The 16417-nt window shown below is 39.9% G+C and overlaps 1 protein-coding gene across 1 annotated transcript in view; it reads left to right on the top strand.

The window, feature by feature from the left end:
- The window catches only part of PPFIA2 (PTPRF interacting protein alpha 2), a 624013-nt gene that overhangs the window by 449599 nt on the left and 157997 nt on the right, over positions 1-16417 (top strand). The window contains exon 9 of the mRNA XM_026648822.1: positions 9903-10019. Coding sequence (XP_026504607.1) covers positions 9903-10019 — 117 coding nt within the window. The remainder of the gene's footprint in view (positions 1-9902; positions 10020-16417) is intronic.

Raw genomic sequence — 16417 nt, 5'->3', positions numbered from 1 at the left:
TTCCTTACATACTTCGATGAGCAATGTAATGGTTAGTGATGTTGATGTTTAAGGTATCATCATTGGCATCTGAGTTAGCCCCCACTGAAATTAATGAGGCAGTTCAGACCTCAAAGCTATTGTTTTAGGGTCTCTAAAAACTGTGGCAGACATCTCTGGACCAGTTATACTTAGTCCATATTTTGAATGTTTTCTCTGGAACCATAACAGCAGGAGATTTCCTTTTTCTTTATGAAAGCTTTCTTTATGAGACTCTGAAGAATAGTTAAGAGTCCTGTCTGTGCCTCTCCCCACCTATTCCATTGCTCCCTACCACTCTTACCATGGAAGCACAACTCACGGTATGGGAAACTCTGGACTATAGTAAAGCAGACCCAGGAAAGCGGCACAACACCAAACAGGCAACTGGGTCAGAGTTATCATTATTATACAGCTCTCTTAGGCCTGGTCTACACTGGGGGTGGGGGAATCTATCTAAGTTATGCAACTTCAGCTACGTGAATAACATAGCTGAAGTCGACATACTTAGACCTACTCACCGCGGTGTCTTCACTGCGGTGAGTCAACTGCTGCCGCTCCCCCGTCGACTCTGCCTGCGCCTCTTGCGGCGGTGAAGTACAGGAGTCGAGGGGAGAGTGCTCAGGGGTCGATTTATCACGTTTAGACTAGACGCGATAAATCGATCCCCGCTGGCTCGATCGCTGCTCGCCGATCCAGCGGGTAGTGTAGACATACCCTTAACACACAAGGAGTGATGAAGTTAGGAGAGTGGCTGAATGTTTGGGGAATAGCTGCTTTTTGTACAAACACCTGTATTTTAAGGAGAATCAAAGTACTCTTGCAACAAACAAGTTGCAAACTGTTACTTATTATTCACTATTTGTCATAGTGAATGGTTATGAACAACCCATAAGCTTGTGCAGTCCCTCTATGCACTGAGCTTGTGGTCTCACTATCAGCCTTGTGCTGAGACCATTGGAATGTGCCAGGCTTGGGGAAAAAATTTCTACTGGTAGCCACAATGAAGCTGTTGACTTGGGAAGAAAGGAGTAAGCAAGAAGAAAGAAAAGCTGCTTCTCCTGGTGCTGTGACTTCACAATTATTGAAGAATTGCTAACCCCAAATGTTCATGAATCAGGCCCCCAGAATCATGGGATACTTTTGGGGTTCTTTTTAGGCCTTCTGCTTTTTCAGCCTTTAGAGTTCACATTTTTAAACTTTTCTCTGCAGCATGAAAGGGTAGAAAATTAACTTTTTTGTTTTAATAATGAAAGCTGAGGTTCTCACGTAATCATATCATTCCAGGAGCTGAGAAACACAAATACAGTATACGCCCAATTCTCCGAATAGCATAGGGAACACAGATTATATTAGTATATTTGGAAGTTTAGATAACCGAGAGGGGAGGAACCATTCAGCAGTGTAATGGCCTCCCCCATGGCTGGAGTCTCATTCTCCTTGCAGTCCTAGCCCAGGGCCTCTGCTCTGGCCCCACCCATTCACATCCATGACAGTGGGGCTGTAGAGGGCTCCCTGTGTTGCTGCAGGAGCCATTCAGCAGTAGGATGGCCTCCTCCTCCTCCTCCCTGCAGTTCGGGCCTGGGGTTTCTTCTCTATTAGGGCTGGTCTATACTTAGCCGCTAGTTCGGCGGCTGGAAATCGAACTTCCTGGTTCGATTTATCGCGTCTGGTCTGGACGCGATAAATCGAACCAGGAAGTGCTCGCTGTCGACTGCGGTACTCCAGCTCAACGAGAGGAGTACCGCGGCGTCGACGGGGGAGCCTGCCTGCCGCGTGTGGACTGTGTCTGAACCGCGGTAAGTTCGAAGTAAGATATGTCGACTTCAGCTATGTGATTCACGTAGCTGAAGTTGCGTACCTTACTTCGACTTGGGGGGTTAGTGTAGACCAGGCCTTAGTCGAATGCACACATTATCCAAATCCAAATCCCTTCCTTTTCCCCATCACGAACTGCATATTAACTCACCTCCTTACAGTTAATACTTTATATTTTCATATAAGTACTGTGGGTCAAAATCTGCATTTCAGTTTGTCTTTGCATTGAAATCAATGAGTCACACCAAAAGCCATAATTTGGAACTCACTATGTAGTGAATCCATTTGGCTCATAACTCAAAAGTGTGACTTTCCCTACAAAATTTACATTTGAGATCAGTTATTTAAACTGTTGCCTCTTTGAGCACTCTCACGTGTGTAATGCTGATTGTGGAGTTACCACATGCACTCGGAAGTTAAATGTAGGTTAAAAAATGAAATTTTGAAAATTATGCTATAAGGTTGAAGCAAGGCTCTGTCCTGAAAAAAACTCTGTGAAAGTGACAGTGTCGGATCCCAAAGAGTGCCTTCTCTCACTGACTTTCAGATCCAATGTGCTCAATTTACAAATAAATAGATTACTTTTTCTAGCTTCCATTCACATAAACTTTAACCTGGAATCTGAAAGTTGTAAGTGTGAAAGGGGGTCAATTATGAATTTGCCAGGGTGCCAGTTAGATTTTAAAGCTGAAATCTAACAAAGTAGTTTTGCCAGTATATAATAGAATCCAAAGGATAACCCATTGTTATTGAGTGCAGGGAGCATTTGTTTACTAGTTTAACGCTGGGTTCTTTTAGATCAGGGGCGGGCAAACTTTTTGTCCTGAGGGCCACATCAGGTTTCCAAAATTGAATGGAGGGCCGGTTAGGGGAGACCCCTATCTGACCCCCCCTGCTTCTTGCCCCCTGACAGCCCCCTCCCGGGACTCCTACCCCATCCAATCCCCCCTGTTCCCTGTCCCCTGACGCCCCCCCCCGGACTCAGCCCAATCCACCACCCCCTGTCCCCGACCATCCCCGTACCTCCCCCACCACTGCCCCCCGCCACCCCATCCAACCCCCCTCTCCTTCCTGACTGCCCCCCCAGAACCCCTGCCCCCATTCAACCACCCCTGTTCCCCGCCCTCTGACCACCCCGACCCCTATCCACATCCCCACCCCCTGACCACCACCCCTAACTCCCCTGCCCTCTTACCGCGCTGCCTGGAGCGCCCCCCAGAGCACCAGGTCTGGCCACGGCTCTGCAGCTGCGCTGCCTGGCTGCCAAGAGCATTGCGCCGGCGGCGCAGTGAGCTGAGGCTTCGGGGGAGGGGGAACATTGGGGGAGGGGTCGGGAGCTAGCCTCCCAGGCCAGGAGCTCAGCGGCCGGGAAGGAGGGTCCCGCGAACCGGATGTGGCCTGCGGGCCGTAGTTTGCCCACCTCTGTTTTAGATAGATAGATAGATAAAATCAACAGTTCTCCACTCAAAGGTAGACACAACCAATTGTGAGTACTGTAAACACACAACAGATTTGCAATAATTATCACAGGCTAGAGCTGAGGCTTGGCAGTTATATCAAAAAACAGTTCAAGTTACTAAGATTTCTTATTACATTTACTTATGATCAACAATTCTCCATTCTTTAGGACCCATCATATTTATCACACTTACAAGGGTGCATTTGTTGTTACGGCACGTTGAAGAGTGCAGTTGTATCTATTTAACTAGTTTAGTCCAAAAGGGACAAGTTTAGAATATTAAAAGCAGTTGCTTAAAACAATTCATTTCAATCTAAGGCCAATTTGCTTGGACTTATAAAGGAGTTAAAATCTAAAATATGATTATTGGAGGTCTCACTAGACGGTGTAGATTCAGCAAGATAACCTACAGTTATTTACCGTATATACTCGTTCATAAGCCAAATATTTTTGGTAAAAAAGTGATGCATAAAAGAGCGGGGGTCGGCTTATGAGCAGGTCTACACCAAAATTTGATGATTTTAAACTCTATGGAATCATTGAATTGAATATCTAATACATTGTTTACCTGGAGTGTGTCTGCAGGCATGGAGCCCCTCAGCACCCTGTGGCCACAGTTCGCTACAGACGCTCCAAGTAAACAAAACGTCCCACCAGCGGCTTACCCTGACAGGCCGAGAGCCAAAGTTTGCCGACCCATTTATTGATGTCAATTCTGCAGCCTTTTAAAGTTGCAAAGGCTTCGTTTAGTGGACTAAATTTGCTTGAAAGGAATACTAAAAGAGCAGTGCTTCAGATCTGCATGACATTTGACCCATGCATTTCACAAAATGCTATGCCTTACAAGCCAATCAGAAAAATACAATGAATGATAGTACTATAGCACTGGTGTCAGTCCGCTACTGTGTAATTTGATCTCTTCATGCATTTCTACCAATGGACCTCATAAGTCTTGAGCCAATATGAAAATATAAAGTGCAGAATTGATGGAATCTCTTATAAAATTGAAATAGCCTGTTATCCCCACAGACATGCCAATCTACAGGGCTGCTTTGAAATAAACAAAGAACAATAATAATTTGACAGTGATAAAGCAGGTGACATTCCTACATAAAGTCCTACAAAATCTATAACTACAATAATAATAATCTATTTTCATACTAGTATTTAAAATGAACAACGGTGAAATCAAAAGAAAAAGATCTGCTTATTACGCAGCATTCAAACTTAAAGTTGTTGAATATGCAGAAGCAAACAATAATTGCGCCGCTGCTCGTGAATTCTGTATCAATGAGAAACAAGTAAGAGAATGGCGAAAAAATAAAACAATACTAAAAGACATGCCAAGAAGCAAGAAAAAATGTCCATCGAGGTGCGCTTTAATTTCCTGAGCTAGAGAAAGATCTCGATAATTGGGTTGTTGAATGTCCACAAAATGGGTACATTGTCACTAGAACTGGAATTTGTCTGCATGCTCTGCAACTGTCGAAAGACGACAAATACAAGTCAGTAAAGCCGGCAATGTTTGTCGCACCAGCGGGTTGGTGTACTCACTTCATGAACCATCATGGTCTCTGTTTTTGTCAGCGAACAAAGATAGTGCAAAAGCTGCCGAGAGATCTGGAAGAAAAACCTTTCCAAAGGTTTATTATAAAATATCAAAAGGAATATGCATTTGGACTGTCACAAATAGGAAATATGGATGAAACACCAATGACATTCGATCTCCTGAGCAACAGAACGGTAACCGGCGTTGGTGAAAAAACAGTTTTAATTAAAACCACTGGCCATGAAAAAATCCATTTTACAGTGGTTTTTTTCATGTTTGGCAAATGGATCAAAGCTCCCTCCTGTTGTTATTTTTAAAAGAAAAACCTTGCCTAAAATCATGAAATTTCATGCTCGCGGCATTGTATGTGCACATGAAAAGGGATGGATGGATGAAAGTGGGACTATTGAATGGCTGGAAAAAGTGTGGAATAAGAGACCAAGAGCACTTTTCAAGAAACCTGCTATGCTCGTTTGGGACATGTTCAGGGCACACAAGACTGATGAGGTGAAAAATGTGGCCAAAAATATGAAAACTACTTTGGCTGTAATACCTGGAGGCTTAACTTCAGTTCTACAACTGCTTGATGTCTGCCTGAACAACCCCTTTAAAGACAGGCTATGCAAAATGTGGTCTGAATGGATGTGCTCAGGCATGGCGAAGTTGACAAAAAGCGGGAATCTTATGAAGCCTGAAATCAATCTGGTTGCCCAGTGGATCAAGGACGCGTGGGTGTCCATTCCCTCAGAAATGATAGAAAAATCATTTAGGAAATGCTGTATCAGCAATGCACTCGATGGGTCAGAAGATGATGCCATAATGACACAACAGACGCTGATAATGAGAAGGAATCTGAGTCTGAAGACGACACTGCCGACATCTATGATGACAATGCAGGTGCAGCTGTGACTGAAGCCGAGTTTAATGAACTGTTTGGTGAATAAGAGACTGATTCAGACTTTGACGGATTTTAAGACTTTTTAAAGTCTCATATTGTTCTAAGTTAATTGTTTTAAATATCCATTTACTGATTTTAAATATTGACTGTAATTTTGAAGGTGAATACATATTTATTCAGTTATTATAACAACAACAGTTTTTTTGTTAGATTACATTAAAATAATTCTAGCAAAACTTTTGAGTGTTTCTTATGATGCCAGCTTTTAAAATATAACAGGGGTCAGAAAACTTTGGCTCCCGGCCCATTAGGGTAAGCTGCTGGCAGGTTAGGACGTGCCACTTCCCGTAGCTCCCATTGGCTGGGAATGGCAAACCGGGGACACTGGGATCTGAGGGGCTCTGTGCCTGCAGACGTTCCAAGTAAACAAAACGTCCAGGCCCACTAGCGGCTTACCCTAACGGGCCAAGAGCCAAAGTTTGCCAACCCCTGAAATATAGGGTCGGCTTATGAAAGTGTCATACAGTTTTTGCTATTTTTACCTAACCATCTTGGGGGGTCGGCTTATAAACGAATGGGCTAATGAACGAGTATATAAAGAATAGAAGGGGAAATACAATCTTTGAAATGAAATCTCATCACTTCTTATCACTTACCCTGGGATTGGGAAAGTCCTTTCCACATGGCTGGTCCAGGCTTTGGTCGCATTTAGGATTTTTCAGCTTCTTGTGTTGGGTTCACTCAAGGAATCTGAGCACATGGTGACTCAGTACTAGGACTCATTAGAGGGACCCACCCTCTGATTCCTATTGGACATGTGCCTAGTGGGTGCTCAAATTTCAGGTTTTTGTTTCTCTGCTGCTTCCATTGGTATCTAGTAGATGATGATGGTGTATAACAAATTTCCTTAATCCTGTTCTTTTTGGAGGCTTTTTAAGTTTGTTTCTTTTCAAAGATTGTATTTCATTATTTGATGTGTATTGGAATCCCTCTCCCCTTTTAAGCAATTGCTCTTAATATCCTAAAGTTATACCCTGGTTTATATCTTTTAACATTTCTCCTTCCTTGTGCCAGACAATTACTGTTACTTCTAGAATTCAGCAATTATTTACAATGAAATCCAACAAAACCCTTATAATCTTCTAAATTTGGAGGACATAATACATAGTCCTTGGTTATACATAAGCATTTCATATTATTTAGGACTTACAATAGAAAAAGAGACATTTTCCACGGATAGAAGTATACAGATCTGACTCATAAGGCAAACAAATGTCTAGATTCTAATTTGGGTTGAAAGACAAATTATTCGTGGTATATTTGATTGACAAGGAAACAATGTATAGTTTTTAATAGGGGTAAAATCATGTGTTTTGCATTTCTTGGGGTAACTGTTTGCCCAATTTGACCTTCAGTCTTAAAGCCACATTGCTAGTTTGTCTGGCTATGCTGAAAGAATGACAGGAGACATTGGATATGGGTTTAATCTGGAGGCAACTTTATTATTAGACGTCTGGGACTAACCTGGCAGATAAAATGTGCAGTGCAGGTGAAACCCTGACAATTAACCTAGGGGGGAGGAGGAGTGCTTTTACCAATCCCCCCCCACACACCTTTCCATCCATGTCCCTTCAGCAGATCCACTGCTGGGAACCTCCAATTTCAGCCAATTTGGGGGGGAGGGTGCTTCCACCAGCTTCCCACCTTTCCATCCATGTCCCTCCAGCAGATCCCCTGCTGTGAACCTCCAATTCCAGCCAATTTGGGGGGGAGGGGCTTTCACCAGCCCCCCCTCCCCCAATCCAGGTTCCTCCAGCAATTCCCTTGCCGGGACCTTACCGACCACCCCCCTCATAGGCGGGGTTAAGGTGGACTATAATGATGGGGGGTTGGCTTCCTGCTGTACCAATCAAAGAGTCCCTAACTGCCCCCAACTGGCTCAGTTACCAAGCACCTCTCCTTCATTGCTTTTCCAAGCCATTTATCCATTCTTTTTGCCTTAATTTATGGAGTACCTGCACTAGCCTGTTACGAGTGATGAGGGGAGGGTACAGGCCCAGGCTGACCTTTTTAAACCCCTCATTCTTAGGTGGTGAGTCATCCACCACGCTGACTGCTTTTCCAGCAGTTTTACATCTCCCCTCCTTCCCCCAAGCCAGAAAGTATTGCCCTCTTCTCCCGGCCAGCCAGACAATCTCCCCCCCCCCCCCCCCTGCTCAAAGTACAGGGCGGTGGTTGTTTAATGTGCAGCTTTCCCACTCATTTATTATCCTGGTCCACTTATTGTGCAATGGGCTACTTTGAATAGGAAAGCTGTGTATGACTCTTGCTTGGTAAGTTGGAGTTCTTTTTAGCTAGGTTGGGAGGGAGAAAGAGATTTTATCCATATGGATATTATGAGAGATAATGAACAATACCCTCATTTAGCCATTTAAGTTTCTATAGTTGGAGGGGAATGCCTAATCTTGGCTGATCTGTGACCCTGTAGACAAAGTGTCTCACATGATGTGAACCATTTGTCTTCTTAGGTGGATCCCATTTTGGGCTAAACAGAGATGGATAGCTTTCCTTATTTTTGAGGGCCAGAAGGAAACATTATTTATTAATCATTCAAGGCATATCTGTCTCATATATCCTGTACAGAGTCAAACTGGGCTCTTTCCATTCTGTGCATCATGAAATGAATGAAGGGAATGAAATTCAATAAAGAAAAGTGAAAAGTATTTAAGAAGGAAAAATAAAAATCTGGAGTTATAGTCCATCACAAATTGAATATAAGTCAACAATGTGATGGAGTTGCAAAAAAGGCAAGTAGCATTCTGGGATATATTAATGGGCTTGTTATATTTAAGACCGAAGAAGTAATTTTTGTGCTCTGCTCTGCACTGGTGAGCTTCAGCTGGAGTATTGTGTCCAGTTTTGGGCACTACACTTTAAGAAAGATGTGGACAAATTGGAGAGATTCCAGAGATAGCAACAAAAATGATAAAAGGTTTAGAAACCTCTGAGGAAAGACTAAAAATACTGGGCATGTTTAATCTTAAGAAAAGAAGACTGAGAGGGGACCTGATAACAGTGTTCAGATATGAGAAAGACTGTTATAAAGAGGACTGTATTTATTGTTTTCCATGTCCACTGAAGGTAGGACAAGAAGTAATGAGCTTAATCTGCAGCAAGGGAGATATAGGTTAGATATTAGGGGAAATTTTCTAACTATCAAGATAGTTAAGTTCCGGAATGGGCTTCCAAAGGAGGCTGTGGAATCCCCATTGTTTTTAATAAATGGTTAGACAAACACCTGTATACTTGGTCCTGCCTCATGTCCTACATTTCTATGATTCTATGATTATCTTCAGTAACAAACATTCTGTAAGTGGAACTTAATTAACATGTCTGATGACAATATACAAGCCAGAAGGGAATCCAGCTTCTCTCCAAAAACTGTGTTTGCCTTTTAGTACTAATAAGAGTTGAAATAGGTTAAACATAAAAACAATTAAAATACAAGCAAATGTAATTTAACTAGGAAAGTAAGGAATTCAAACAGGATGCATATTTGTTGAGTAAGATGTTGCCATTTGTGCATAGTTGACTTTCTCATCATAAACTACACTTTACAAATATATATCATAATCACTGAAAGTTATGAAATTCACACTTAGAACAGACACTTCATTTTACATAATGGCTTGTTTCTTCTTGGCCTTTTGGCCAGGTTTTCCTGTAGTGTGCTTTATATCTGTTGTTTTCTTTACGAAGGACTGTATCCTGTCCAGGTAGGGAAGTGAACTCAATTACCTAATAGGTCTTTCAGATTTCTAACCAATAATAAATGAAAAATGCCCCATCACTCAGTGATGGTAAATATGAGTAAACAAGCCTTAATATTGCATTTGTTACTATTTATTGATTTATGTCATATGTTCAATATTATTTAAACATCATTTTTATAAGTTTGTGCCCTAATCATTTTTATTATTTATTAATGATAATATTTTTATAAATCCCTTACAAATGTCTGCCCCAAATCCACAGTTAAAGCCAGGTAGATGGCTCCTCCTTGTATCTGCAAGGATCGGATCAAGTCCTTAATACATTTCATGCTAACCTGCTTGGTGATTTCTATGACGTTAACCATTTATTTCTCTTCTCATTCACAGATTGTAGCTTTACGTGAACAAAATGCACACATTCAAAGGAAAATGGCATCCGGAGAAGGACCTGCTGAATCCGAACATATTGAAGGAATGGAGCCAGGGCAAAAGGTTCATGAAAAGGTATAAAACAATAGTTTTTTTCTCAGTGAGTCAAGGTAAAGAGAAATATTGAAACTAAAACTAACATAATCAGATTCAGATACTGGGCCCAGTTCTGGTCCATCAAGCAAATCCAGGTTGTTGGACCCTAGCTGTAGAAAGTCCCCACCAGATGCCAGAGAAGGCTGGCATATCCCAGAACATAAACAGAACACTTGGGCCTCTTCCAGTGTGACTTTTATGTAGCCCCATCTGACAATTAAAGTTTTTCCCTATAAGTGGAAACTTGGGGAAGGACAATGATGGTAATGTAAACCATGAATCACTCTCTACTGGAAATCCCACAAGACTCCATTAAAATCATTAAACGGGTCTCTGGGAGAACCAGTAGATCTATTAACTAATACACCAATAGATCCATTGCTGTATTCCAAAATCTCATTTTTTCCTGCAGTTAATAGGAAGAAATATGTAAAATGTCTGTGGATCTTCTCCTATTTCTGACTTTCTGTTCGAATACTTGCCTGACTTTCCACTTTCAAACTTTCTCTTATTACTTTCAAATAATGCACACTATCACCCTAAAAAACTACTAAATAATACCAATAGTGCTTAGCACTGTATAGTGTTTTACATGTTCAAAATGCTTTATAAACAGTAAATTAATTCCCATGACATGCATGGGAAGTCAGTAAGTATGCATTACTGTCCTCATGTCTCAGATGGAGAAATTGGTGCAGTTAGAGTGAGTGTTTTGCCCAGTGCCTCAGAGGTGGCTTATATGAAAGCCAGTTTAGATCTTACGTTCTCAGTCCTTTGCTCAGGCCACTAGTGCTTGCCTCTCTCTGATGCTAAGTGAAGTCTTCTCAAAATTCTGTTTATTATATAGAGATTGATAATTAAAAGGAACTCATCGAACCTCCATTTTTGTGATTGTCCACAGGATTTAGACTTCTAGAGACCTAATTGTGGTTGCAAGTATTCGTCTTGGAAAAATTAGAGGCTGCTTGTCAGTATAAGGACTGCAGTTTTGAGGCACATTTGAATTTGCTATTTAATGACTGGCTGGGTAGGGTGCTCAAAGCCATATGACAGTGCCTACAGCAACTGTAATTGCTTTGTAGACCATGAAATACAATCTCACATAATAGTTTCTAATAAACTCATACTATAGTCCATTATTATTCCAATTATTCATTATTGTTTCTCAATTATAATTACATGAGAGGATTTCACCCTGTAAATTTTAATGCATAGTTGAGTTTCTGTAGGATTATGAGGCTATCATCACTCCTCAGTAACACCAGTAGTGCCCCAGAGGAGGTCCTGGGAACCTGTCCTTGATAAATCTATTGCTAAATTGAAGGGAAGTTTGTGGTGATTTGAGTTCCCTGCTTCTGGTGGAGTTCGCCCCTATACGCAATCTATGCCTGAGAACACACATTTCTGGGCCTCATAAAAATAGTTGTGAAGAGTACATTTTTTGCCTTTGCACCAAGAATTACTAATTTTCAAAATAATTTCCAAAGGACATCCTTGGACTCCTCTAAAAGATATTTATCCCCCTCTCATCCTCGTCCATATCAATTATGCAAACTGAAGACCATGCTAGTCTATCCATTTAAAAAGAACAAGGTATAAGATTTTGCAGTATGTGCACTCTATATAAGATTGTCTGCTTAGAAGTTCTGGTTATGAGAAAATATGTTTGTTTAAATGGAAAACAGATGAATAGTTCCTCTGTTTTTTTGAAAGTACACCTGGTGCGGTGCATAGGGTATTGCACAGGAGGAGGGTGGGAGGCAAAGTTTGTTGTAAGCCTGTTCTGGTACTGTTGGCACATCATTATTGACCAGCACTTTTGGGTCCTGCTGCTTGGTGCTCTTGAAGTACCAGCCAGAACAGTGAGTGGGGGCATCCAGAGTCTAAGTGGTAGGAAAGAATTTCTTCTTGTGCCATTGAGCAGTTTCCAGAATAGCCTACACGAGGATGGAAAAAACATAGTCTAGTAGCCAGGAAGAAGGGAGAACCAGAAGAAGGAAAGTGTGGTTCTTCTTTCCAGATAACCAGTATGGAGGGGAGAGTGAAGGGAGCAATACCCTTCAGGTAACCCAGAGTGAGGAGGAGAAAGTTTAGGTCCAGCCCTTCTAGAAGTAAGTGTATCAGGGCTATGAGATAACCACAGGTATGGAATTTGGACAAAGGATTTGCCTCTGAGGTTACCGAAGGGGAAAAATGAGAAATTTAGAACAAGATTTCATATGGAATTTGATTTTAGCCATCCATGAAGCTATTTCTGTCTCCTCCTCTCTTTGCTGCACCATGTTAATAAGGTAAAATGCAAATACAAAGTGCAGTTTGGCAAATTGCTGACATGAGTAGAACTGCTGTTCTCAAATTTTGCATTTTGTTTAGTGGTGTGGTGAATGTGACATTAATTCTACTTACAACACTAATCACTTTCATTCTTTATTAGCATTTCTGTATATAAGCATTTAACTTGGATTAGTTGCATTTACCTTGTATCCTGAAAGTTTACTTTTCAGAAGGCTGCAGTGGCATTCTCAAGAGTAGTCTACATTGTGCGTGCATCTTTATTTATGTATTCGGTGTGGGTCAGACATACTGTAAATAAAAGCTAGTCATTTGTTCCCTCATTTCTTATAAAATCTTACTAGTTGACTAATATATGCACCTTTATTAAGCTAGTGAATGACATGACTCCCCAAGAATACTAAAACCGAGTTTCCCTACTGAGCAGAAAGCAAGGATTCAGAAAAGAACTACAAGAATGACTTGAAGTCTGGAAAACATGCCTTATTTTGAGAGCCTTAAGAAACTCAGTCTATTTAGTTTATCCAGAAGAAGGTTTAGATTTATCCAATCACTGTCTACAAGTGCCTATTTGGGAAATAGATTTCTGATAGTAGATGACTCTTTAATCTAATAGAAAAAGACATAACTAGATCCACTGGTTGGTAGCTCAAGCTAGACATATTCAGACTAGAAAAATATTTTAACAGGGAGGGTAATTAACCCCTGGAACAACTTACCCAAAGATGTGCTGAATTCTCCATCACTTGACATTTTTAAATCAAGATTGGATATTTTTCTAAAAGATATATTATAGCTCAAGCAGAAGTTACAGGCTTGATGCAGAAAGTGCATGAGATTCTTTGGCTTGTGTTATGTATGAAGTCAGACTAGAGTGATCATTATGGTCACTTCTAGCCTGAAAGTCTATAAATCTGTATGCGCCTACTCAATAAATAGCCAAACTATGATTCTCAAGTTCTGTAGGCAATGGGCATTATAACTAAGGCTGTCAAGCGATTAAAAAAATTAATTGCGAATAATCGCGCGATTAAAAAAATTAATCGTGCTGTTAAACAATAATAGAATACCATTTATTTAAATATTTTTGGACGTTTTCTACATTTTCAAATATATTGATTTCAGTTACAACACAGAATACAAAACGTACTTTAGATTTCTTTTTTATTACAAATATTTTACACTGTAAAAAACCAAAAGAAATAATATTTTTCAATTCCCCCATTACAAGTACTGTAGTACAATCTCTTTATTATGAAAGTTGAACTTACAAATGTAGAATTATGTACAAAAAAATTGCACTCAAAAATAAAACAATCTAAAACTTTAGAGCCTACAAGTCCACTCAGTCCTACTTCATGTTCGGCCAATCACTCAGACAATCAAGTTTGTTTACATTTGCAGGAGATAATGCTGCCCTCTTCTTGTTTACACTTGAAAGTGAGAACAGGTATTTGCATGGGACTGGCATTACAAGATATTTATGTGCCAGATATGCTAAAGATTCATCTGTCCCTTCATGCTTCAACCACCATTCCCGAGGACATGTGTCCATGATGATGATGGGTTCTGCTCGATAATGATCCAAAACAGTGCGGACCAATGCATGTTTGTTTTCATCATCTGAGTCAGATGCCACCAGCAGTAGATTGATTTTCTTTTTTGGTGGGTCAGGTTCTGTAGCTTCCGCATCGGAATGTTGCTCTTTTAAGACATCTGAAAACATGCTCCACACCTCATCCCTCTCAGATTTTGGAAGGCACTTCAGATTCTTAAACCTTGCGTCAACTGCTGTATCTATCTTTAGAAATCTCACTTTGTTAACTTCTTTGCGTTTTGTCAAATCTGCAGTGAAAGTGTTCTTAAAATTAACAACATGTGCTGGGTCATCATCCGAGACTGCTATAACATGACATATATGGCAGAATGTCGGTAAAATAGAGCAGGAGGCATACAATGCTCCCCCAAGGAGTTCAGTCACAAATTTAATTAAAGCATTATTTTTTTAATGAGCATCATCAGCATGGAAGCATGTCCTCTGGAATTGTGGCCAAAGCATGAAGGGGCATACGAATGTTTAGCATATCTGGCATGTAAATACTTTGCAATGCAGGCTACAGAAGTGCCATGTGAATGTCTGTTCTCACTTTCAGATGGCATTGTAAATAAGAAGCGGGCAGCATTATCTCCTGTAAATGTAAACAAACTTGTTTGTCTTAGCAGTTGGCTGAACAAGAAGTATGACTGAGTGGACTTGTAGGCTCTAAAGTTTTACGTTATTTTGGTTTTGAGTGTAGTTATGTAACAAAAAAAATCTACATTTGTAAGTTGCACTTTCACGATAAAGAGATTGCATTACAGTACTTGTATGAGGTGAAATGAAAAATAATGTTTCTTTTGTTTCATTTGTAATAAAAATAATATAAAGTGAGCACTGTACACTTTGTATTCTGTGTTGTAATTGAAGTCAATATATTTTAAAATGTAGAAATGTAAATGTAGAAAAACATCCAAAAACATTTTTAAAATTTTAATTGAGATTCTATTGTTTAACAGTGTGATTAATCGCAATTAATTTTTTAATCATGATTAATTTTTTGAGTTAATCACATGAGCGGTAGTGTAGTAGGCCTAATTCTTTCAGCTATGAAAGTCACAGGAAGTGTAATATTATGTGTTGTGCAAAAAAAAATACAAAGTTGTTATAATGTATTTATAATTGTTATATGTGAAACACTGAATTTTATGCAATAATTTTGCTTCAGCACCAATATATAATTACAGTAACCTCCATCTCTTGAAGGATGGGATTATGTGAAACAAAATTCAAATACTTCAAAAATCAAGATTTTCTTGTTTAGTTTATAATTTTGAAAAAGTCCACTTTCACAGAAAAAAAAATCCATGAAATTTCACATTTTTGACTGAAAGGTCATATTTTGGGTTGAGGTTGGGACTTTTTATTTTTTTCAAATTTCTTTCAGGCAGAAATATATTTTACTAAAATGTGCAAAAAATTCAAATTTTGTTGATCTGCTGCTAAAATAGCCACTTATGTTGTCTGGGAAATTGTTCATTTCCAGTCACAAGATGGCCTAGAATGTAATAAATAATATATTTTATTTCTTTTCATGTTACTTGGATGGTTTCTTTAGTAACTGCCACCTGGTACAAAAATATATTGCTTCCTTAATCTAATATTAAAAGTGTGTTGATGAAGAAATAAACATAATGCGAAGAGTGGTGTACAAAGTGGAGAAGTTTCTAAGTATAAATGATGATTTGGTTTCAGTTAAATTTCCCAAAGTTCAAGTGCTTACATCAAGTAAGGAGGGCAATATACTTTTTTAGGAGTGGGGGAGGGGTTTCACAAATTTGTGACTCTACCTAATTTTTTTTTTCTTGCATGGTGGGTAGTGAAGGAAATTTGCAAGGTTTGAGTTCATGAACCATTTCCCCCCATAATTTGTTTGAACTGGTTCTCTAGTTGAAGGGAAACCTGCGCTATGTATTATGGATAAAAGAATACCCTACATCACTACTGCCCCAAAACCTAGGCTATCAAAAACTGAGCAGTCTCTATATAATATATATACTGTTTTTATTCATTGGAATTTTTCTCTCCTCCCCTTTTTTTTTTTTCACAATTGTGTTTTTCACTCTTCCCACTCACCGACCCATTTTTATATTTTTCCTCTACCATCACTCTACTCATGTTCATAGTTAAACATAAACTGAAGAATGTTAGTCAACATTTCTATCCTGCTTTTGCACAACTGGTTTAAAATTAGACAAAATTATTTCATTCACCCCTAAACAAAATCCTCAATGCCTGTCCCCCATCTCTTGACACACCAATTTCTCTCTCTCATCATCCCCTCCCCCCAATCCTCCCTGCTCCATGCAGTATATGGCCTTGCTATCAATTTTGCCAAGTTACTTTGGGAGATTATATTCAGTGACAAGACTGCATGGTACCTTCACAATATAGTGGCAGCAGGGTGTCACACAGTGCGCCATGTAGGAAAAAAAGCTGTGTGATCATGGGTAACTTCAATTTGAGTGACCTATGCTGGGGGCAGGGC

This window comes from Terrapene carolina, unplaced genomic scaffold (assembly GCF_002925995.2).
Source record: "Terrapene carolina triunguis isolate 2854851 unplaced genomic scaffold, T_m_triunguis-2.0 Scaffold68, whole genome shotgun sequence".
NCBI lineage: Eukaryota > Metazoa > Chordata > Testudines > Emydidae > Terrapene > Terrapene triunguis.
Note: the sequence above shows the minus strand (reverse complement) of the source record. Positions and strands in the feature narration are given on the sequence as shown.